The 25567-nt window shown below is 46.5% G+C and overlaps 1 protein-coding gene across 1 annotated transcript in view; it reads right to left on the bottom strand.

Annotated features, from left to right (window-relative positions):
- Nucleotides 1-25567, bottom strand: part of FAXC (failed axon connections homolog, metaxin like GST domain containing) — a 62666-nt gene that overhangs the window by 15939 nt on the left and 21160 nt on the right. Inside the window, exons 4-5 of the mRNA XM_075554747.1 lie at nucleotides 21613-21836; nucleotides 7544-7660 (exon numbers count right to left, since the gene is read on the bottom strand). Coding sequence (XP_075410862.1) covers nucleotides 7544-7660; nucleotides 21613-21836 — 341 coding nt within the window. The remainder of the gene's footprint in view (nucleotides 1-7543; nucleotides 7661-21612; nucleotides 21837-25567) is intronic.

Here is a 25567-nt window from a genome sequence, read left to right as displayed (position 1 = left end):
AGAGACCATGCTGCTTAGTGAAAATGTCTGAAAGAGGTCAAAATGGCTGACAGAAAGCCTGGCTCTGGCTTGATTTAGTTAGGCCATATTTTGAATCAATGAAATAATGTAGGTAAGGATTGAACTTGACTTTTATGAATTGAGTTTATTCTACTTTGTTTATACTGATTTCTTCTGTTTATTATTGTTGATAGAAATTATTATTGTTAATAGAAATTATTATTGGAGAGCATGAAAATAGAGAGCTTGTAAGCCCACTTGTCTTCAGCCATTAAAAATTGGAACTTTAAATGGGTTTGGGACATACCTGCAAGAAGGCTCAGACAAGATAAATCCCACCCAGTGTCTTGAGTGCACAGGACATTTGAAGGTGAAGACATTTGTCTTCTAGGAGGCTGTTGACAGATTGAAGGGAAGACCAGGAACCCTTTGGATTTTTAAACTTTGAACTATTGGTTTGTATCAGAAGCTGGAAAAAAATTGGAACTATGAAGAAACTCTCTCCTCTCTAGGGCTGAACATTAAAGGGAGCCTGAAATGCTTGCTAGATGACCATCTGGATCCACTTGTTGAGTGGAAGTGGGAGAAAAGCAGCAATAAAGACACGGGTTCAGTCTGGCCACTGACAACTGTGGACCAGGTTCACAGGGACTGGAGGAAAAGACAAGCGTGGGTTGACTGGTCTGAAGTTCATGACATAGCACAAGGGGGCTAGGCTTGTTGAGAATGTGTGACAGTGCCCATAGTCTAAAGGCAAGGTGACCAAATGCCACCCTGATGAGGCTAAGTGAGGCAGCGCAAATTGAGTTGACCAGCACCAGAGCAGAGGAAGAGAAGATATTTGAGCCTGTGAATTGGTGCATATTGCTGCTGACTTTGTGGATAGCCTGTCCTGATTTGACTTTGCTTATGGACTTCACAAGGTTCCAACTGGAATGAACATTCTCCATATCAAGGAATATGATTGTCTCCTCAGAGCACTGAGTTGATGTAAGTGGGCAGTATAGAAATTGGATACCCAAAACTGGGAAGATAAAGGAATGAACTGTCTGGCTTACAAACTCTCATAGTTATGGCGAATATATTCATAGGGTTGCAGGATCAAAGTGTTAGGTGTTACTTCACTGCAATTGTTAGGCTTAGAACACTGTTGTGTTGATCGCTTGTAGAATATTATGTTTACAAGCGGGAGAAGAAACGCTTGAAAACGGAAAAGAAGCCATTGGCTGCCCTTGCCCTTGCGTCTCAGGAAAACAGCCGTGCTCCTGAGGAGTGTGCGGTCCCTGGGCAGGAGACCCACGGGGAAAGGCCCAAAAGGAAGAACAAGCAGAGGGCCCAGGAGGCTCCGCAGGGAAATGGATTTGAAGAATCCATTCAGCTATCTCTGCTCTTCCCAAACCCAAGACAAAGAGATCGAAGGAGGAGCTGGTCAGCAGGGATCCAGAAGGGGCGCCTCTCCCCAAGAGGAAGAAACTGAAACCTCTCCCCAAAGAGGAGCCTGCACGTGACCCTCAGGAGGCAGCAAATGGCGGGACCATCCAAAGACAAAGAAGCAGCTCCCCGCGAAGGGGGAGCCCGGCAGTAGTGGACCCCAGAAGGCGGCTGCTAGCAGCAAGAGCAACAGCACTAAGAAAAAGGAAAAAATTAAGAAACCAGCCCAGGAAGATTAAAATGGACGTTCCCTGGTGCGCCCCAACCCTCTCAAAAAAGAAACAACTCCACAACAACAACAACAAAAGAATATTATGCCTAAATGAGGCTTTGGCCTATATTGAATGGTATGCATTTTAGTTTTACCATGTTAGGTATAAATCTGATTTTATTATTGTTTTGTTAAAAATGATGTAGAACTAAGGAGTTGTGTAAAAGGGTCAAGTTGACAAGGGGTGGTCTGTGGCAGTTCCATCATCTCCTGCCAATTTGTGAAGGGGCAGAGTTTAGCCGGTTAATCAGGTTACAGCTTGATGACCTCATTTGGGAGGCACAAAGGGAGATCAATAGCTCACTGGAGGCCAGATACACGCTCACTCCCTGTGAAATATTCCTGCTGACAAGTCAGATGGAGACCCCTGATGGAACCAGAGCGCTGGAGATGGAGGAGCCATGTGGAGACCCACGCCAGCACTGGGGTGCTTCCACCACCACTGCATCCACAAGACTTCCCACACACTGGCCTGTGATCTTCCTGTATTCAGTGTCATGACGTGTTGTGGGAGTCTGAAGAGGGAATGATAAACTGTATCAGACATATGGGCTAATATCAGATTTATGCTCTTGATCTGGACTGGGCTGGGATGTTTTCTTGATGTACAATTGCTCTTTTATATAAAACTTTCTTATATACAAATGATTTGTTTCTACAGTCAACCGGGACGAACACAATGCCTTAAGCTCTTGCTTCACCCTCAAAGAAGAAACAGGTGCACTGTGGTGATGGGAAAAACTTCCTCAGTGCTATTTTCCTGGCCTTATTCTCACCCATATGGTTTTTTTTTAATTTCCTTAAAATGTCTTCTTAGTAAGTCCCAGTGATGGTCTTGTGCCCTTTGAAAAAATCTCTCGATTACCCCTTTGAAAGCCAAAAACACTGCTGCCACAACCTTCTGGGCCAGCTGACTACCTTGCTCATCTCTGAGTCTTCCCGGACTGCCTTAAAATATCTGAAAATCGTTGTACTACGTGAGGCAGCACCCATATGCTTGTTGTAAAGATTAAATGATCTGGAAAGAGGAATTTTGATAAAATTTGATATTAGCCCTGAGCTCAAAATATTTTTTCATAATGACAACAAAATAAAAAACAAAGAAAACAAAGAAAAGTCACTGCCATCACCAACTCTGACTCATAAGAGCCTTATTGTGTGGTGATGATTGTACAAAAATATCTCTTTTAAGGCACTTCAATGAACCCGAGACAAGTGTGTGACTGGGAGAACTTGTCTGCAGCCATTCAGCACTCACAGGGATAAGTTCAACTATGCTTTGTTTGGTGAAGCCCGTGCATGTGTATACAAAGTGGGACCCGCCTAGCAATACACTTGGACTTCGCCTTTGTTTTCACTTGAGAGCTTGTAAGCCACAGGCAGAATGTCCTTTTTAAACAGTGGTAGAAAAATTGGATCTCCACCTGCAAAAGAATTGAGCAAGATACATACCTCACAGCACATATAAAAGCAAACTCAGGAAGGATTAAAGACAAACACGAACACTAGAACTATCACTGTCATCCATTAAGATGGAGGTAACAATAGTACTAGCCTCATAGGCCTCTTGTAAGGATCAAGGGAGTTTAATCCAACGCCCGAGCGTGGTCACTAGTACACTGCGAGGACTGTTTATTCCTGGTGATTAGGATGATAGCTGTGGGATACCGAGGCAGTATTAATGTCCTAGAGTTACAAAGAGGGCCTCTCCTCTGGAGGAGAGCACAAACTCAAGATTCTAGAAAGAAAAGCCATAAAAAAGTAGATAGAGTCATAGATCCCATGGATTCCCTGGATCCTGGCCAATAGAATCCGAGTTTCTATCTGGTTCTAACTTCGTAGACAGGAATAGTTATACCCACTTTGATCTAATAATGAGTTAAACTTCCCAAACCACTCATGCACATTGGACTGAGTCCTTGAAACCATACAGGATATTTTTGAAGGTCTTCGTAAAGTCCTGTCTTGATGGCCTTGACCTGGGTGGGGGCTTTGCAGTCTTCGTTACTGACGTGTGGGGTAGTCACAGTACTCGGCAGCACTCTGCTCTCACAGGGCATCACCAATGAGAGATGACCCCGGGAAGGAGAGTGAACACTGGATCCCAGAAAAATTGAAGCTCATTTTATTAAAATATTTATCTTTGCTTTTAATTTAAAATATCAGTAAATAGTGTAATGCTTCATCTTTTCCAATCTGGCTGGCTTTGGTTTCTTTTTCATGCCTAGTAGTTCTGGCTAAGACTTCCTGGGCTACATATTAAATAAGATTAGTTCCCCGTCAGAAGGAGAATGCTTGCAGTTTCTCTCCGCTGAGTGAAACGCTGGCTGTTGGTTTGAGTAGATGGCCTGTCTATTGCTGAGGAACGTCCATTCTATTCCTATTTTGCTGAGCGTTTTTATCCAGATGGATGCTGAATTTTATCAAACGTCTTTTCTGCATCAATTGATATAATCGTATAATTCTATACTGTGGATAACACTGGTTGTTTTTCTAATATTGAACCATCCTTACACAAATGAAATAAATTGGAAATAAATATTTTAAATGCTGCATTTGTGTTAATATTCTATTTAGATAATTTAGAGTATATCCCAAGTTAAGAAAGATCTTTCTGCTGTTTTCTCAGAAAGTTATACTTTGTGAGAACGATCCTAACCTCACTCAGCTGAAGTTCTGGAAGACTTTAAACACAGTTTCAGCCTGATCCACTCTACCCAAGTCTAGTAATGTACTGGAATCCCAGCCCCACTAACCCTGCGGCCCTGAGCCTACTGTGACCTCCTGGGAGTGTGCGGGAAGGGACACGCATAGCTACAGTTTTCCACAGCCTTCCCACCCTACCATTCATGAATACCACACACGACTTCTCGCCTTTCAGTTTCTTGTCCGACTCTGCCTTGACTGGTTCTATCCGTACCAAAATCAAACATTTACTGAGTGCATTCTATGTACTATTCACTAACGAGTTCACATATACCTTCAACTTGCTTGTACCAAAATCAAACATTTACTGAGTGCATTCTATGTACTATTCACTAACGAGTTCACATATACCTTCAACTTGCTTGTACCAAAATCAAACATTTACTGAGTGCATTCTATGTACTATTCACTAACGAGTTCACATATACCTTCAACTTGCTTGTACCAAAATCAAACATTTACTGAGTGCATTCTATGTACTATTCACTAACGAGTTCACATATACCTTCAACTTGCTTGGTTAGGACCTGAAGACCTTGAACAGTAAGCTTTGCCGATTCTGTTTCCAAATCAATCCCGTAAATTTTGATCACCACACACCCTCGGTCCCAAGGGACGTGCTTAAGTACTGCCTCCAACTAGATCTGACTTCAAACATCTCCTATCCAGCTATGCAGAGAAAGTCTCTCAATGGCCCTACTGCCATGAACCTCCTACTACATAGCACACACACACAAGATCAAGTCCTTTGACACCACATAACTTTCCCCTCAACCCTTGTCCAACATGAAGTTTACTCTTGGCTACTATCCCACTTCCCCACCACATACACACATCTATGTTCATTTCCGTTTCTGGCTCCATTCATCCCTCACTGTCTTTTCCTCACCAATGTACAATTCTAAGTCTCATAAAGCATAAGGCCTAAGTCACACAGTAATGAAACAGAGATGGTGCTTCTTTGCTCAAGAGGCACATGTAATAATAATACTGAACAGTAATCATACTTCACAAATCATTTGTTGAGACTTAATTCACTTTCTCACAACCTTAAACTTTACTCTTCTCACTGTGCATCCAACAGCATTTCACTAGAAGACAGCAGAAATGTCTTGAATTCAACGGCACAGAATCACAAGCTCACATACCTTCATGGGAAAGATCTAAGATCTTTCAAACTCACAAAGAAGATCACAGACGGGCAGTTCACCAGCCCTGCACCTTTGAATATACTAGGACGTGGTCAGTTGCCAAAAACCCCCAGAAATTAAGAAAACAAACAAAACAGGGCCACTAAGTGGAAACCAAGCTCTGCTTCAGCAACAATTACAGGAGAACCCCGGACCTCCATGCTAATCCATTCTAGAGGGAGCGTCGAGATGCAATTTAATCCTGCTCCGAATCAGCTTTCCTATGAGAAATAACTGAAAATGAATCAGTCCATTCTCAACCACCAAGGTTTTGCACCAACCTTGCCTTTTTATACAAAACATTACACAGAAATTTCAAAGTAAATAAGTTCAGAGTAAAATAATATAACTTAAATAAGAAACACAACATTTTAAAAGTTTTTAACAGCTACAGTATGGCCAATGCCTTGGGATTGATGTGGATCTGGATCTGTGGACACGATGTGGAGAGAGGCAAGGAGAGAGTGTCGTTGTTTGGAAGGGGATCCCCTTCCATAAATTCAACTGATAGCTGCTTCTCAGGAGTTTTCCCTTCTTTGCCTTCTTCCACTAGGACCTGGCTGGCTCTCTCTAAAAAAAATAAAAGTCTATCTAATGTGGTCTGCCATTGGCATTTCCTTAACTGTTTTCTAAAAGGGTTTACTAAATTATCGTACACAATATTGATAACACGGTTAACCAGTTCCTTGTTATGATGATTCTTTAAAAAAAAACTCCCTTAGCACCCATGCTTTTTATCTAAAAACAGTACAAAAAGCCACAAAAACTAAGAAAATTGTAGCAAAACGCTTGGAACACAGGTTTAAACGAATGTGTACTAACAACGCCAACTAATGCCAAGTGACCGAAATACAAACTGCTTTTGTTTACAAAAACCACGTGTGTCGGGTTGGAGTCCAATGCTCTGTTCGAGTTTCAATGCAAAATTTTCTCGACATTTCATATCAAATCCGATCATGTCGAGGACTGCTGCAGTGTCCAGTTGTACTGTATTATGTTCCACTCTCTCAGGAATTGAAAAAAGTCCTGGTACAAAACATGCCAGGACTTGTGTCCGAGTTGCTGAAAACATAGTCTAGGTAAGGTGGCAGGTGTCTCCTACAGCCCTATGTGTCCTGAGTACAGAGACCAACCCAACCTTGGCCTGAGATGTTGTAGCCTGTGAACTCAATAAAGCACAACCAGACTTGAGGCCCTGGCACAGAAGTCCCCATTGTGCCACCCCTCGCACCCCAATGACTTCCTGTTCTGTCATATGCAACACTCTCTACTTTCAAGCCGGGTACTATAATTAACTGCAATGACCATGCAGAATTTACAGAGAAAACACACAATGATGGGGGTTTAAGGGGGGAAGTTAGCAGGTTGCCACCAGGCAGGATCAGTAAGCTTAAGGACATAGTCATTGGTGCATAACAGTTCCTTTCCTCAGCCAAGACTCCTGTTCTTTCACCTCTCAGCCACATGGCCCCTTGACTTCTATCTCCATGGTTCAGGAAGCCCGCCTGCTGCTCTGCCTCACAGGCTCACAGTGTCTGTACTGCTCCTCAGCTCTGTCCGTGGTGTCTGGTGCCACGGCCTCTAGTACCTCCGGTCTTGGTCTTCTTCACTTCAGGCAGAGATCTCTATTGACGGCTTCTCTGATGATCCTGGGATTTCTCTCTCTGTTCTTCATGCTGAGGTGGCTCTTGCACTGAGCATTAGCTCTGATGGAGATGCGGGGTTTCTCTGTTTTGTTTTGTCTCTCAGCAAACCATACCCCAAGGAAACAAACACTCTCTAAAATGGAGACTTAATCCAACATTAATTTTGTCCATTAGCATAGCAGAGAGCTCCCTCCAACATGGGATCACAGTCAGTTAGGGTAGAAGGGATTATAGCCTGGATGGCCTTATCAATTGACTACATCTCACCACTCAAACCTGAAAAGGCTTGTAGCACTTACCTTTGATCAGCCTCTCAGGTCTCGTCCCTGGTAAGGTCCACATTGCCTGGGCCAAATGCCCAAAGACAGTGGCATCAAGAGTAGAGAGCTTAGGTCCCATGATGTACTTCTTATCACCTGCGGCAGAAACAGAACAGAGGTCAGTGGGCTGACCCACACTTCCCTGGGTGATCACACCTAGTGAATTGTGCATCCTGAAACTTCACAGGGTCAAAGTGCATGCACTCCTCTTTCGTAAAAAAGAAAGAAAGAAAACCTTAGAAATAACGTAAAATAATTCTCTGATAATCAACCCATACAGCGGCAAAGCAAATCAGTCACTAGGAACACACCCAAGCAGGTTAACCAAAATAGCAGTGTTCCTGTACAGCCTTCAACCAGTTTCCCTGCCACACACAAGCACGGAACATTCACCCAAACTAGGAAACCAGCCTTGACAGAACTGTATTCAACTTTCAGGAGTGTTTGCAGCTAATGTCCTTTGTCTGCCTCGGGAGCCGATGCAGTATCGCACATTGTGTTTAGCTGTCATGTCTCCTTTGTGCCCTTCCACTTGTGGCCATCTCTCCTTCTGTGTCTCTCCTGGGGTTTGTCAAAGATTTTCTTACGATTCCTGATGTTACGCAGTAGGGGACAAGAACAGCACCGAAGTAACCATGTGCCCTTCTCAGGATGTTGTCTTAGGGGCTGCTCATGGGGCTACGAGGTTTCAAAAAGTTCCATTATCTTTGCATTCCGTTTTCCCATGAACTTTTTGAAGGGTATGTCATCTTACATTAAATCAGTAAAGCCAATGTCTGCCAGCTTTCTTCACTATAAAATTACTGGTTTTCCTTGCAGTCATCTGGAGAGAGATCCCCTGACTGAACAAATATCTTGTGTCTGCTCAAATCCTGGCCTACTGGTTTTAATGTCTATCGGTGGATGTGGCTCCCGCAATTAGTACTGTGGTATCTGCCGAACGGTGATTTTCTATTTCCCTGGTTCCTTCCACATTGGTTGATTGGAATCCTACTGTCCTTCCATCCCCATCTACGAACTTTTTCAATTATTTATGGAAGTATGCACTCATGATCATTTACTTTATTCTATGGGTTATAATCCAACATTTGCACGACTGATCTTGCTGCTCAAATGGCTCGAGCGCTGGCCTTTGGGAATTTGGCAGGAAGCACTGTTATGATGGATATCGCATGCAGATGTGACTCTCCATGGTGTCAAAGAGGTCACGCTAACGGACTCGGTCGACAGTCAGTACTCCCGGGTGTCACTAGGAGGTTCTGAAGCTCATGAGCACAGGGTGAAACAAAACCACAAGCAAACATTGAGGGCCCTGAAGGAGCAGGCTTGGATAATGATGTTCCTTGAGCTTTGTTTCTAGCAAGTAACCCCCCCCCCCACCACCACCTATGCTGTGGGCTGGACAGAAGCAGCTGAGGGTTCGGTCCGGATCTGCAAGTCCCTCACTAGGCTCCAGGGTAAGAGCGTGAACCTTCGGTGAGAACAAATGAAGGTTGAAAACATGCATCCTAACTGGGAGGGGTCCAGGATACATCAGGCCTTTGAGGAATGCACCACCAGAGCCAGCTGCCAACGAACACCCTGATGCCTCCTCCAGGGTGCTGAGCCCTCCAGACTGTGAAGGCCGTGGCGGAGGCCGTGGGATTTCTAGGTGCACGCGGTGTGTGGCAGCTAGATCATCTCATGTCAACCTGAGGACATGAAGAGTGGATGGGGTGGAGGTCAGTCCGCCTGATGGTGTCTCTTTGTGGGGGTGGCCTTCTCGTGAGGATTCTGGGAACCTCCTCTCTTGATATAGCCAGGACTCTCTCTGCTTTCATCTTCCTGGGGACAAGCCATGTGGAGCGACGCTGCGACCTGAGCGAGCCAGGCGGTGGGGACCTGCAGAGGCAGCCCTGGGTGGCTTCCACTGCCATGGGATCCACAAGAGTTTGCACCCCACGGCCTGTGACCTTCCTGCATTCGGCATCATTGCCGCTGGCAACATGAGTCTGAAAAGGCATTTATGGACATATGGGCTAATATCGGATTTATGGACTCCATCTGGACTGGGCTGGGGCGCTTTCTCGCTATCTACTGGCTTTTTGATACAAAGCTCTCTCTGGCACCTACATGAGTGGCCCTGGATTTGTTTCTCTGGGCAGCCCTGTCTAACAGGGTGACTTCACAGACCTCTGTGGTCGGTCTACCAGTAGCCTTAGGGAGCAGGGTCAGTGAGCTAACACAGCTCTCCTGAGGAATGGGGAACGACAGCCGGTCCTCTGAGTCTCCAGACTCTGATCACCCCTCTCCCAGGAGGCGCAGGTGGCTGCTCTCCGTGAGGGCTGCCTTGGTGTAGATGTAAGAGCCACGGGGCTACCTGAGGAAGCTCAAACGCCGAGTGGGGAGTTCGGAGTCACGCACAACAAAATGTCCGAGAGGTCCGGCAAATAGCCGCTCTTTGTCCCCCGAGCTGGAGCTCACCGGTTTGACTTTTTCAGAAACAGTACTAGGACCTCCCATGGCTGCTTTAACCCACTGTTCGCCCTGACCTCCAGCTCACCGGCCTCCGGTGACTAGGAGACAGACACCAGGATGCAACACAGGAGAAAGTTCCTGGCCCAGGGGCCATCGTGCAGTTGGGCAGGGCCTCCCTGCCCACACAGAGAGCCCTGGGGCCACAGAGGAGACGCCTCGGGCTGCTGTCCAGTGTGCACCCACCCGCCGCTGGTGGGGGCAGGGAGGGGAAGAGCCGGCCTCTCCACGTCCAGCGAGAGCAACAGGCTGGCAAACCCACGGGAACATTCTAATTCTACCGTGTCCATAGGGTCGCGAAGTCTGAATGGATTCGACGGCGTGGAGACAGAGTGACCTACCCACAGCCACCCATCAGTGCTGATGAGATGGTGATGCGAGGTACGAGGGGAGGACGAATATGAAGGGTAGAGCCACACAGTTTGGGGGGCCTTTCCAGGAAGAGCTACACCAACAGAGTTAGCAAAGACTGCCCAGAAGTCACGCGCGGTGACTCAAGCCGCGCTGTTAGCATGCAAGCTGCATAACTGCAGCAAGCAGGGGAAGCCCGGTCCTATGAGAAGGCAGGCAGACGCCTGTGGTCTGAAAAGCAGGCACCAGAGGGGAGGCGCTCATACAGAGCAACCGAGGACGTGCTCCTGACCCTGACTGTCTACCAGATGCCCCAGCCAAGCCTCTCCTTGGGGGCGGTGGGGAAGGGCTACCTCGACGGCAGTCCTCTATGCCTGGAAGAACGTCCACCTCCTCCACTCCCTGGAGCGTCCACTGGGCCCCTCATGCTAAACTGCCCACTCCTCGGCTGGCCCGCAAAGGCACAGACGACAAACTCAGAGCAGAGCTCCTCAGGAGATCAGCACCCTGTGGGGCAGTGGTGACAGCGCCGCCCTGCTGGCCGAAAAGTCGGTGGCTTGAGCCCACCAGTCGCTCAGCGGGAAGAAGAGGTGGCAGTCGGCTTCTCAGAATCCTTACAGGTCACTGATTTTCAAACCCTGTGGTTGTTGGGTGCTGTCCAGTCCCTATCGACTCTAAGGGACCTCAGGTGAAAGAGTGAAGTGCCCCACGCTTTTCTTGGGCGTCACTTTCGCTGAAGCAGACCGCCAGCGCTCCCTGCACAGGTATGAGGAGCCTGTGCCCCGAACCTTCTCTTTGCTGCTGTCCCAGCTCCTGCAAGCGGTGGGCGCTGTGCCTACAGCTAGGACTGGAGCGATCCCTGACGAGGCGGGCAGGCTGGCACTTGCTCTCCAGTGTCTCAGCCCTCTTCGTAAAGTGGCTGGGCCCACTCTGAACTCTGCACCCTCAAAGCAACTGTGGGTGCAGCAGCGGGGTCCTTTCTTCCTCTTCCTGTAAAGTACACAAAGAACAGCCTGTCCATTCAACACTTTCCAGGTGTACAATCTAGTAACACCCATCACATCATGTTGTTGTTTTAGGAAACCTGGAGGCCAGGAGTCGAGAAGTGGTGGGAAAACTTCACACAAGGAAATCTAGATTAGAGAGGCGTTTCCTGGAGGAGACACTTGCTTGTTCAGACTCACTGTTCATTGTAACACCACTCAGCAGCCGCTCCAGGTGTCTGCCATGAAGTCGCTGTTGGTGATGCATTCATCCCCTCTCTCTTAAAGTCGCTGCAAAACTGTTGTTTTTGAGTTTTATTACACACTCCACTCAGTTAGCAAGACTTGACAGGTCTGAAGTTACTTGGGTCTCTCCAATTCAGCTTTCCCATATGTACCTTCTGATCACTCAACTAAAACTCCATTCTCCGAAGTTTCTCGCTGGCTTGCCAGTGGGTACTCACTGCACTGCACACTGCGAAGATCAGCAGTTCGAAACTACCACCCACTTCACGAGAAACATGGGGCTTTTGACTGTCTTACATAGGCTAGGAAACCCACAGGGGCAGTTCGACCCTGACCTGTAAGAATTGACTTGATGGTAGTTTGTTTTCTGTTTGAGGTTTTTTTTTTTTAGGGAGGCAGGGGTGCCCCCTCCACATCTATGATTGGGCAACCAAAGGAACCAGCTATTCTAGCTCTTTATATAATGATGGCCCCCCAATTCTGGATTCGTTATTGAAACAATTCATCAGGCAGAACATCAATTCCAGTTGAAATGTAACTTCAAATCCTTTCATCAGAAACAATACTCAGCTGAGCAGATGGAGGAAGTTCTCCACGTGGCCAGGCGGTCCTCCAGGAGCCCCTCGGCAGCCGACCCCCCTCCGCCTGCAGGGCCCTCCTTCTTCATGCGATGTGCGCCTTAGTGGGAATCTGTGACACAACTGAGCTCTCACCAGCACCGGGAAAGAGTTTTTGCCATCAGAGCTGGTTAGGGCCTGCCCCAAGCAGCGGGCTTTACTCTACCCAAGTCAACAGAGAGAGTGTCTTGGTATAAAACCACCCCCGTACAGAGTTCTACCCTGTCCCATAGGGTGTCTATGAGTCACAAGCGACTCGACGGCAGGGAATGAGTTCACCTTTACAAATGGAACTCCTGCGCCTTTTCCGGGGATAGAATTATCAGCGTGCTGAACATCACATCAGAATTCCATGGGAATCTTCTTGGCAAGAGCCGCACTGAGTCTTCACCTCCTGTTCCAGGATTTCCCTAGAGATGGCCCTTTCTCCTGACCACTAGATGGTGACGAGTGGCCGGGCGAGCCTTTCCTCCAGGCACATCACTTCCGCAGGGCTTACCGGATCCTGACAGGAGCCGCCCGTGCCAAGCACTACCAACTTGGAACAGATGCCAAGTTTCTTCAAAGCCAAGATGAGATCGTCCTATTAGAATCAGAATGGTAATAATAACAGTCTCTAGAGAGGCTGCAAGATAAAATCCTACTTCTCAGAGATGTAAAAACTTTTTATCTAAATCACCTGAGGCCACTGAGATCAGATCCTGCCCACCCATCTCAGGCAGGGCATGGAGCCCCTCTGCCCAGTCTGGCCTTGCCCTTCGCAGCTCGGCGGCGGCGGACGGAAGCACGGATGGCTTGTGAATCGGGGTTGAGTCCATGGCACAGCTGTTAAGCACTCAACTTCTAGCCAGAAGGTTGGTGGTTCAAAACCACCCAAAGGTGCTTCTGAAGGCAGGCCTGGGCAGCCTGCCTCCAAAGGGTTTTCCCACCAGGGGTGGTCATTTGTCAGAATCAACTCAACAGTAGGTGACAAGGTGCATTCTTATTGCTAGATGCTTAAAAAAATTACCCTAAAACTTAGCATCTTAAAACAACAAATGTAAAAAGAAAACAAATGTTTTTTCTCAGTCTCTCTGGGACCAGAATACAGGTGAGAACAAGCCCGGCAGTCTTAAAATAAGCAAATAGTCATAAGAAAAAGATGCTTCTGAATTTGTTTAAAAGACATATTGCATGTGGGGACTTTCCACGTGTTCCTGTGATGTGTTTAGATAAATATAAAATGCTTTCTAAAAATGTTATATTTTAACACACTTCAATTTCCTTAAAAAATAATCCAGGTGGGTTTATGAGTGCGTCTGGCTCAGTCTCTCATGAGCTGTCAGCCATCCAAGGGAGTCAGTGAGATGAAAACGTATATCCACGGAAAACCCGCACACAAATGTTTATAGCAGCCTTATGCGTAAGTAGCAAATGGACTAAACAGACTGGGGCACTTCCATCGACGACATTCATTACAGGAGTGAAAAGAATCACATAGTGATAGACGTGCTCTCAAGCCACAAAAAGACACGGAGGAATTGCAAGTACATATTGGTAAGCAAACTCACCAGTTTGGAGACACGACATACTGTACGATTCCTCCAGGTTATGGGTTGTACTGCTAACCGCAAGGTCAACGGTTTGCTCCTCGGGAGAGGGACGAGGCTTTCTGCACCCGTAAAGATTTATAGCCTCCGCAATCCAAAGGAGCCATTCTACACTAGCCTGGGGGTCTCTGTAAGCTGGAGGCAACTCAGTAGGAGGGGCTTCCCGTTTCCTGGTTTGGGTGGGTGAAGTGGGGGCTGATTGCAATGATCTGACCTTCTGGAAATGGCCAGGATGAAAGTGATCAGGCTGATAGCAGCTCAGGTGGAGTGGGAAGGGATGAACAGGTGGAACACAATGCCTTTTCAGGGCAGGGAATCAGTTCTGTACAACGCTATAATGTGGGCGCATGACAGCTGTCGAAGCCCACAGAATTCTACAATACAAGGAGGGAACCCCAATGTGAAAATGGCCCTTGGTTAATAAGACATCCACATGGGTTTGTCCGTGGGACAAAGACCACAAGATGCAAGACTCTAACAGCAGAAACAAGATGCAGGGGAAGGAGGAGGTGAACAGAAACTTGGTACTTTCTGCACGTTTTTCTGTAAACCTAAAATGTTTCTCAAAAATAGTCTACCAAATAATAATAATGAAGATTTAAAAAAATATGCCAGCCAGGGCTACAAGCGTCTCGGTGCTCAGCTGGAAGAGGAGCTGCTTTCAAACTCACTCCAGTGGCTGTCGGCAGGCTCAGGGCCCCTCTGGTTGTTAGAGAGACGCAGCTGAGGATTATCTGTCGGAGGGGTCTCTCCACAGAGCAGATCACAACAGGCAGACAGCGCCCCCCCCCCTCCCTCACCCCCTACAGAACCACAGAGAAAGAAGATGGCAAAAGTGCCAGGATTCCCACAACAGAAAACGATAGTCTTTATAGATCCTACCCTCAGAGGAACACCATATCCCTTCTGCTAGAATTCCTCCAAGGAGCTGTAAAATGTCATGGAACGGTGGAACTGTCCCACAAACGGTTGGAAATTAAATTCTAAAACAGTGGTGTTTTCCCACAAACTATTTGAAATCCTTTGGTGTTTGTTAGAAGCAAGTCAGTCAATCTAAACAAGGCTCGAGGCCAAGGGATGACACAAGCAGATGAGCCCCAGGAGACAGGGATGAGGCCCCTCTCAGAGGCTGCCAGCCACTGGAGAGAAATCCCTTCCTGATGCACAGGGTTAGCAAGTTCAGCTGCTCACCCAGCGGTCATGATTCATGTTGGAGTCCATTCACAGGGACCTCTGGGAAAAGGCCTAGGGCTCTGCTCCCCCCGGTGCAGGCAATGGAAGGCCCAGGGAGCACAAGCCCACTCCAACACCCAAACGGTTGCCAAGAGTGGGAATCAACTCGATGGCAACTGCTTGTTTGGATTTTTGGTTTTGTGGAGTTGGGCTGTTGTTTTGGCTGTAGGAGGAATAGATGCCCGTTTCTCAGAGCTTCATTCCGAAGAATTTGGAGGTCAACGGTATGATATTTGTATTTACTTTGAAACACTTTCATGAAGAAGTTTTTTTTAAAGGCAAACAAATGTAGCAAATATGGAAAAATACTAACAGCTTCAAATCTAGGTGACAAGATAGGTTCATTGTACTAGTCATGCGTTTGAAATTTTTCATAGTAAAAAAATGCAATGCCTTATCTTATTCACTAATTGAGATACACTCAATTAATATGACCTTTCTAGCCATAATCCCTGTAGCCGCTGCTTGTGGTTAGAGCAGCTGTTCTCAACGTGTGGGTCGCGACCCCTTTGGGGGTTGAACGACCCTTCACAGGGGTTGCTCGATTCATAAGAAGAGCAAAATTACAGTTATGAAGTAGCAACAAAAATAATTTCCTGGTTGAGGTCACCACAATATGAGGAACTGTCTGAAAGGGTCGTGGCCGTAGGAAGGTTGAGAACCACTGGGTTAGAGTTAAGGTGGATGTACCTTAAGTTTCCATTTTACTAGAGAGTGTGACGTAAGTCATCACCCTGTTTTCTTTAGGGTAGTCTGCTGAAAGACAAAACCACACCCTATCAAAACCACTCATCTGTGTATAAGAGCCATCTCAGAGGAGGAAAACACAGGGTAATCCCGGGACCACTGATACGGGAGCATGTTAAGTGATTTGTTGGAAGTGGCAGAGACTGAGACCTGGGCACCAGAGGCTGCAGCATCGGACTGCAGGGTAGAGCAGGCTGAGACCAGAGGCTATATGTCCCATCTGAAGAACACAAATCTATCCTGATACATTTCCCCTTGACCTTCACTGCTGAAAAGTTCTAAGTATAACTGTACTTAATTCCAAGAATAAATAAATTCATTCTATGACCATAATGAACATAATTGGTTTCTTACATTTTTGTATTCATGCTGACTATGTCACATTGCCCTGTCCGATGTATTCAAACATTGTGAACTGCTCCAAATTCCGTTTAGAGGTTCATATTCATTCAACAAAGGACTACTGAGTGCCAGTTTATTTACCCGACTCTCTGCTAGATGCCAGGGTTAGAGGGAAAATAAGATAAAGAAATAAATTCATCAGCAAATTCCTTGAAAAGGAAAACGTCCACCAGGCAAAGTTGGGGATAAGTTAGGACAGGAAAGAGGGGCGCATGAAGCACCCAGACCAGTACAATACAGCTCGTCCATCACAGTGTTATTACAATAGCAAAGAGATGGAAACAGACAAATATATATATATATATGATAAATAGTCTTTTGGATGCACACCAGTCATTTATAGGTATGACTGTGGAAATTTCTACAAATTCATAAATGTTGCACATATTTTAAAAGCACATAGTGGAACAGTTATACAAATTACTTACATATTGGGACTGATTTACTGGGCTTGAAGGTTAAGAACTGTAATCTCAAGGAGAAAACTAGGTCAACTGGCAAAACACAGTTCAGTAATATAATGTTCTATATCCTAATCTGGCGAGTAGTGTCTGGGGTCTTAGAAGCTAGTTAAGTGGCCAGTTAAGAAGCAATTATTTATCTCTTCCCACCCAGAGCATCAGAGAATGAAGAAAATTGAAGTACCAAAGAAGCAATCGGTTGGTACAAAGGACTCATGGCCACATGAACCATTATCACCACCACTGTCAACTCACAGCAACACTACACCAACTCATGGTACCTAGCAAGCCAACAGGATCCTCACACACCAACTGCATGGTACCTAGCAAGCCAACAGAATCCTCACACACCAACTTCAGAGTATCTAACAACCCAACAGGATCCTCACACACCAACTCCAGAGTATCTAACAACAGGATCCTCACACACCAACTCCATGGTATCTAACAACCCAACAGGATCCTCACACACCAACTGCATGGTATCTAACAACCCAACAGGATCCTCACACACCAACTGCATGGTATCTAACAACCCAACAGGATCCTCACACACCAACTGCATGGTATCTAGCAACCCAACAGGATCCTCACACACCAACTGCATGGTATCTAACAACCCAACAGGATCCTCACACACCAACTGCATGGTATCTAACAACCCAACAGGATCCTCACACACCAACTGCATGGTATCTAACAACCCAACAGGATCCTCACACACCAACTGCATGGTATCTAACAACTACAACAGGGTCTTTACAAGGGCAGAGCCGCATCTTTTCTCCTTCAGAGTGGCAAATGGGCTCCATCTGCTGACCTCCAGCGAGCAGTGGGGAGCTGAAGCGCTGTGCCGCCAGGGCTGCCCTGAAACACTTCAGGTAGGCTTTTCTCTTCCTTCTGCTGTCTCCAACCTTCAGCCACCACCGCTGTCAACTCAAAGCAGCCCTAGACCAAGTCTAGCCCTTACTTCCCTTTCCCTACCCTGCCTGCCACACTAGCTTGCTGATAAAGGTGGGTTTTTATTCGGTTCTTTGGCAGCCCATCACACTGGGGGCATACACTGCACTGAAATGACCTAAAACCCTTACGCCTTTTCCACATATCTCTTTTCACCTGGTACTTGTGGCATTAGATTTGGGGCCTAAATTAAGAATTTGACATTTGTTCCTCTTGGAGTCCCTCTTGTACGGATGAAACCTCTGATTCCTGATTCTCCTTTTCAAATTCTTAGCCATCCTCCTGCGTGAAGTCATTCAAAACCCATAAAGCAGGCCTTTGAAGGTGTCTACGGGTCCCTGAGAAAAGCACCCAATGGGCAAGGTCAAAAACAGAGTCCCTATAAGTCCCTCTTGGTTTGCTATTGATCCATTGAACCAGTAACCGACACTGTGAGGGAGCTGTTACTCAAGCAGCCACAGATCCACCACAGTCCAATCCTGAGATTTCCGGCTGTTTTTCTCTAAGAAAGGAAATCATCTGTCACACGGGACCCAACTGCATACCAACATAGAAACAGATTTTAAAACAGGAAGCACCTCTAGGTGAAGTAGAAGAAGGAAAAGGCTCCTCCTCTTCCTCCTTACCCTGCACTCAAAGGACCTTGGAGTAACCTTGGGGCCCCTCTGAAAATCGGACATGGTGGGCACCACTATATGAATGGGATCCTAGGGCTTCATGGAACCAAGAGATGATCTGTTCAACTAGTAAGTCCAGCAAGTTCAAAGATACAGTAGTTACTTCTGGTAGGATTTTTGTACCACTGATAGCCCTTCATGAAGTCCAAGCACATACTCAATCATTCATTCTGACATTTCATTTCCCTATTTGAATCTACTACTTCTAGCTCTTTTGAAATAGGACAATTTACTATTTCCAACGTCCACCATGTTTCCTATTCTCTCCACTTCTGAATGATTTACAAAAGGAGCCCCAAGATCACCAGTTTAATTTTCTACATCCTGTGATATCATTTGCTTGGACCTAGAAACTTACGCAATACTAGACTATATACTTCTTGAGAGTAGGGCCCATTCTTACTCATTTTGTTTCCCAAGAGCCTAGAATAGCACCTGGGGCAGACATGAAAAAATCACACTCACTGCCATGAAGTCAGTGCTGACTCCCATCTGAGACTGTACCTCTTCAGGGATGTAGCAAGCCTTGTCTTTCTCTCTCAGAGCCGGCTGGTGATTTTGAACTAACCTTGCAGTTAGTAGCTCAATGTGCAAAGACACAAAATTAAGATCCAAATAGTTTGCTAATTAGACTAGTAGTCGTGTAAAACAAAGTTATCTTGCTATCTTCTCACCTGGTTTGGATTTCAATTCAATTTACCTACATGGAAATAAATTATGTTTCAACTTTCTCCCTGTTCTTACTTAATTATGTACCATTAAAAAACAGAACAGAATAAAAGCCTTTAACTCTTCCAAGTGGCCTTACACAGTGATGTTTGCCAGGCTCACTCTCCTGACACCTACCCTGCTCAGAGGATCTTTGCTATAATGATGCTGTCTTTAGTTGTGTCTGGAGCCAAAGAAAACCAACCCAACTCACTGATGGCAATCCCAATTCATAGAGACCCTGCATGGTTGCCGAGGCTGTAAATCTTTATGGGAGCAGAAAGCCTCATCGTTCTCTCATGGCGTGGCTGATGGGTTTGAACGATCAACCTTGTGGTTAGTAGCCCAATGCTTGGCCCACTGTGCCACCACAGAGACATAAGTAGGTATCGGCCATCCATAGGAGTAAAATGTGCATCACTCCCAAAGAGCCACACTGACCACCTGAAGATATACTAATTTTATTGGGGCATGGGGGAGGAACAAAGAAAATAAAGAGCGGAAAGTGTCCAGAGTACCCTGTTTCCAGTTCACACTTCAAACAAACAAAACGCAAGCACTTCATCACTGGACCGCCCTTTTAACCACTGTACAAGGTCAATGTTCCAGTATCATAAGCTTAGGAATCTTGATTTTTCTTAGGAAAACATACAAATCTTGAACTGTTTTAATTTTGAAACTGTGAAACTCATCTTTAGAAAGTATGTATTAATTTATACTCCTACCAGCTGAAAATATTAGTGTCACTTCCATATTCCTGCTGACTTTGATTTAAAAGAAGAAAAATTTTGCCAGTTTGTTTGACAGACTCATGCCACATGTTTTTACTTGAATTTCTCAGATGACAAAAGAGATTGAACATTTTTCATGTATTTCTTCATCATTTATCATTTTTATGAGTGGTCAATTAAATGTCTTTTGCTTAATTTTCCCCTTTGATAAATTAATTTTTTCATTGACTAGTTATAGAAGCTCTTCATTTATTGAATAACATGAATACATTTGTCACATGTTACAAACATTCACCCAGCGGCCTGATTTCATATTTACTTCTGGTGATGGTTAACATACAGGTGGTTTGCTTTGTTTTCCTTTGCCACGTAATTAAACCTACACAATCGCTCTTCTAGAGTTTCCCTCTTTGGTACCACGTTCAAAAAAACTCTCCCAGGTCCGAGATTATATAAAAGTTTACTGTTACCTTTATGTTCCATTGTTTTTACGTCTCAATGCTTAATCCATTTAGAAATTATTCAGATTGGCTTCACATCTAGTCAAGATTATATTTATCTTTTTCCAGATTGTTAGGCAGATGTCCCAACATCATTTATTGCATTCATTTGTCTTTTCTCCGATGAATTGAAGGACTGGCTTTATCACATCCTAAATCTCAACCCTCTGTCTCCCCACAGGTTTCTCAAACTCAGTCTTCCCAGGGAGCTCACACTCAGTACATCCACATCTAGAATTCATGATCTCCCTCTGATCTTCCCAACCCTATGAATGGCTATGTCATCCACGATGTTTTCCTGGCAAGAACTTGGTTATTTCTGACTCCTGCCCTCTCCATCACCACACACACACACACACACACACACACACACACACAAAATCCCTAGTTCCAGCCCACATGGCCCACAGTTCCTACAGCACCAGGGGGGTTTCCACAAAACAAATTCAAACTCGACTTCCGAGAAGCAACGAGACCCAGTGTGCTCCAAAATGGGGTGAGGGTGAGTCTGCAAGGGCCCGCCATCAAGCGAGAGTCAGTGAAAAGCCACCTTCCCCAGATGACACTGGCCCAGTTGACGGGCTGGGTCTTAAGTCTCCATTGGCTGTCACATGGAGGACCCTGGATATAAGGTGTCCCCAGAAGAGGCCATCATTTCATGTGTAGTAGCTCCTAAATTCAAATCCTGTTTTCAAATGATCCAAGTCAAGTGTCACCGTGTCAGCCTAGGCCACCTCCAGCCAAACAGAGCAGCAAGAGCATGTCATGCTTCTGTCACCCATCCCCGCCAGTATCGGGATGCTCTCAGAGGGGTGTCCCAAACAAAATTAAACCCGAAGTGCTAAATGTGTGGTAAAGCTAGTAGCAGGCAGTGCTACGACATGGCAGTGAGATGACGGCTAAGATCACCAATGGAAATGGAAGGGTGAGAGAATGTGTGAGATGCATCTCAGCCCCCAGCGCCTCTCTCAAACACTACTTGATGTGGGCAGTGCACAGGTGTAGGTAAGTAGCCTTCTGACCCTACTCTGTTTCTGAACAGGACATCTGCCTGCCTCAAACTGGCCCCTTGCTCACCACATGTTCAGCCACGCCAGCGTCACTCATGCTCCGCACTCTTCCCCAGGGTCTGGCCACATGGGAAACTGTCACATGCAAGGAATTAAGAAGAGAAACACAGGCTCCCGAGGATTGAGAGGATTTGGTTAAACAGTGGGATTGTGACCCAGCAGTGAAAGCAAAGACATCACTCCAAATAACACGTCAAGCGGTAAAAAGCAGCAGTGCTTCGCTGATCATGCAGAAAGAACGGAAGGCGTGGTACATTACCCAAAAGCCCCGCTAATGACCGCATGTCCTTCTCCATCAGCCTGTAAATCTCTTCCTCGGAGAAGCGGCCAATGCCGTGGCCGTGCATCTCGCGCTTCACAATTCCTCTGGTTATGTGGCACACGACCCACCTCAGCAGGTTACTGAAGGGACCACCACCACAAAGAGAGAGCATCTTCCGGGTCTCATTGAGATTGTCCACCCACTGGCAATAAGCTAGCGTCCTGGAATTGTGTGGAAACAGGTTACGACTGTGCGTCAGGTACATTTCACCTCAGAGTCACTTTTCAACGAAGCATTCAGATTTTAATGCACCCGACCGGAACTGAGTACTTGCAAGACAAAAAGCAAGGTGCGGGGCAGATACACGACAGCAGGCTCAAGACAAAGCCTAGACCTGGGAGACACTGTAAGATATCCAGACAATGACACTATGTGATACAACGCCACCAGCCCTCTCCCAGTACACTCCCCTCAGACTCCTCCCCACGCTCCACTGAAGACAGGTAGAAGCCTGCTTTTGCACGTCTGATGGCTGGGACATGAGTGTTTGTGGGGAAGAGGAAAGGAGGAGGCAACAACTGGGGTGCCGGGGTCATTCTCTTCCTTGACCTAAGTGATGGTTACACCAAGATGGGGTTCGTGCTTGTTAGTGAAGCTGCACGATTTTGTGCTGCCTATTTTGTATATGATCTTATATTTCATCATCAAAAATATTTCTTAGAACAAAACGTTGTGACTTTTTGACAAGGATTAGGGAATGGATACACGTGTCCAAAGTCAACTCTCTGCTGCTTCAGTCACTCAAGAACTCAACGGAGGTAGGGGGAGGGCGCGGGGGCAGGACAGCCACCAAAGGAACTTGGTGGAATCATTTCCCATCCTGCTGCAAACTCATCCACCCCAGTGGACCGTTAGACGAGTCGTGTCTAAGAGTCGTGTGTTCTGTTGGCCACAATATCCAGGTTTGGGCTGGTTTTGTTTGATCAAAGTGCGCTATTGCAGGAACGTTCTTAAAGCCAATCATTCTGGTAGATACAAATTCAAAGGGTTCTGAGAAGAACATCATGGGGCAGCCCTGGCATAGGATAGTTTAGCAGGTTTCCCATTTAAGGGTCCACAAAAGGTCCTGGGGGTCACTTCTACCACGGTGGTGGCTGACACACTGGTAACAGCCACTCTGGAACAGCAGGTGAAGAGGAAGCAGACACGGGGTAGGGAAAACACCGTGTCAATGCTAGACTCCTCGTACCACAAGGACAAAACACACGGGGAAAGAAAGGGGCCGTGGCTGTTTATCGCTTTAGGGGTCTATTCTTTCTTTTTAGGGTTCTCACCTTTGAAAATAGAACCTGAAAAAGAAGCAGACGATAATTCAAAAGCTTCAAAGCAATTCTGATTTTCCCTGAAAAGCCCTATAATTAGTTCCGACATAGCCTCCAGGGGCTGCAACCACGCCTCTTCTTCAAGTACGTCTACACGTCGTTGGGAAGGTGGGAAAGCGTTCTTCGTTGGCGACCTCTCTCTATGCAGTGCCCAGGAGTCAAGAAGGGAGTTTTGCTGAAGAAGCAACGTGTGCCTCCGTGGGGATTACTAAGTGTGTACAGGCAGCTGTCAGAGTCCCATGGCTCTTCTGATCTGAAATACTGCATGTGAATTTTAATCGTACATTCTATAAAAACATGCAAACTGCAGGTCCTACTTGCTCTTCTCCTCACACCCACAGTTAGGGCCGATGTCCACATTGCAGCAGAGCAATGCAGCACGCTCGTTCTGATTGAACTAGGTCTGTGAGGGAGCAAGAGGAGGGTGACACCATCCTTGATTACTTGGGCGGTCAACGGCCTCAGGATGAAACCGAATTGCCCAGAGTTGAGCATTGACCCAATAATAATAACATCCAAGAAGCATCCCAAGACCAGAGGACGGTGCTGGCTCTAACTGGTGGAGGTGTGTGGGGGATGGAGGAGGGCGGGGGGTCGGCGGGGAATTCTTTGTCGACAAATTACGTGGGACTTTAAAATAGAGGCTTTCTACTCTCGCGAACATTCGCAGTCTCAGAAACCCACTGGGGCAGGCCTACTCTGTTCTACAGTCACTGTGAGTCCGAATGGACTCAGTGGCGGTGAGCTTTCAGTTTCCATGAATACAATGGATCTTGGAGGGTGGGCAGAACTTCAGGGGGCGGAGTAGAGGGAGAAGGCATGTGTATGAAGAGCACCGGCTGGTTGGGGAACTGCAAGAACCTCCGTCAGGCTGAGTCGGGTGTGGGACACCCACAGGGCTCTTTGTGAGAAAGGAGGCTAAGCGTGTCGGGAGAGTTGATCACAAGGGTAATGGAACTTATTCTACAGGCAACGGTGAACCACTGCAAGGAGACAAGTGACATAACCTGCTTTGCGGTATGTGAATGAAAGAAGTACTGAAAGCTGGAGAAACTGAGGCTAAGAAAGCCAGACAGAAGACCAAGCAAGACATGATGCGATGCACTAAGACAATGGCGAGGGGCTGGTGAAGCAAGGGACACATAGAAGGAAGACTGATAGAGGAGAAACAGGCTCTATGGCCAAGGTGCATTAAATATTAGGGGAAATTGAGTGTTTGCTCCTACATCGGTAGATAATGAGTGGATCGCCTGCTAGGTTGAAGGAACGATAACACCATTAACCAAACTAGCAAAACTCGCCTCTGGGTAATCAGAGATCAGAGTTACTCCCTTGCATGTGAAGCCTCCATGGAAACACAAGTGTGAGTTCGGAATTCATTGAGAATTTCGGAGACAGAATTCAGAAAAAAGAAGTGGCAGGTAGCGGCATGTTTGTGATAGTTTTAAACCTATCAGAGGAGAGAAGGCCACCTAAAGAAGATTCTAGAAACAATAAACATCATTGTAAGAGCATCAGCACTTTCCAGAGTGAGTGGTGTTGAGGATCCCCAAGTGAAGGGCAAGTCAGAGATGAGAGGGCAAGGCACAAAGGGCCGAGCTGCTGAACGGGGACACCTCTTTCTCTGAGTGGCATGCAGGAGGAGGCTGCAAAGATGCTGAGCTGCTGACTGACAGTGCACTCCCTGTCCTCTGAAGAGCAAGAATGAGGCCAGGCCCAGAAGATGAACGTGTGAGTGCAGGAGAGTAAGGTTGGTTGGTTCGGAGTAGAAGGTTAGAATGGGGGAGAAGGGGCGTTTCAGAAGGGGTGGTGGTGCAGGCACTAAGCAAGACAAGGAGGAGATTCCATCCTCACAACATGGCTACGTTTCTCTACCTGCATCAACAGGTCAACCAGAGGCACACGAGAAAGAAAAGAGTTGATTCAGAATTTCCCGGTTGGAAGAAACTCTTTTTTCTGTTCTCCCTGCTTCTGAGTTCCCTTCCCCGCATTCCTTCCCTGTACCCAATACTATGTGGACCTGATCCAAGGAAAGCAAGCAAATGAGGCTACATGGTTGTCTTCAAGGGTCAAGTTCACTGAAGTGTTTATATGGTCTGTGCTTGAAATGAAAGCTTTATTCTTCCTCCTTTCTTCTGCTCCAAACTTTAATACCAGAAGGAACAGGAGCTTCACGAATCCCTAACCCACCGGCGACAAAGGCATCAGAGCACATTCCACACCGTTACAGCCAAGTATCCACCTCCTGTCACAGCCAAGTTGTCCCAGTGGGATGCTCGAAGCCCCACCACTTCACCTCCACCACTCTAGCCCAAGTCAGCAATCACTCCCTTGTTGCAAAATCCAAAGAAACCTTTTTCTGTTTGTAGCTTCCCTGACTTCTCGGCAGCACCCGGCTGGCACTACGAATTTCCTTATTGCATCTCCTCCTGACCATTTATCCTCCTCGGGTTCCCGCCACCTCTCAGGATCCCCTCAGCCTGGCGCCTTTTCTCCTCACTCTTACACGTTCTCCGGACCGCTACCCGGCTTCCTCCTTTCTGCACACTCCACACTCAGTGGTCTGTAAG

This window comes from Tenrec ecaudatus, chromosome 7 (genome assembly GCF_050624435.1).
Source record: "Tenrec ecaudatus isolate mTenEca1 chromosome 7, mTenEca1.hap1, whole genome shotgun sequence".
NCBI lineage: Eukaryota > Metazoa > Chordata > Mammalia > Afrosoricida > Tenrecidae > Tenrec > Tenrec ecaudatus.
This window is presented reverse-complemented; position numbering and strand designations above follow the sequence as displayed.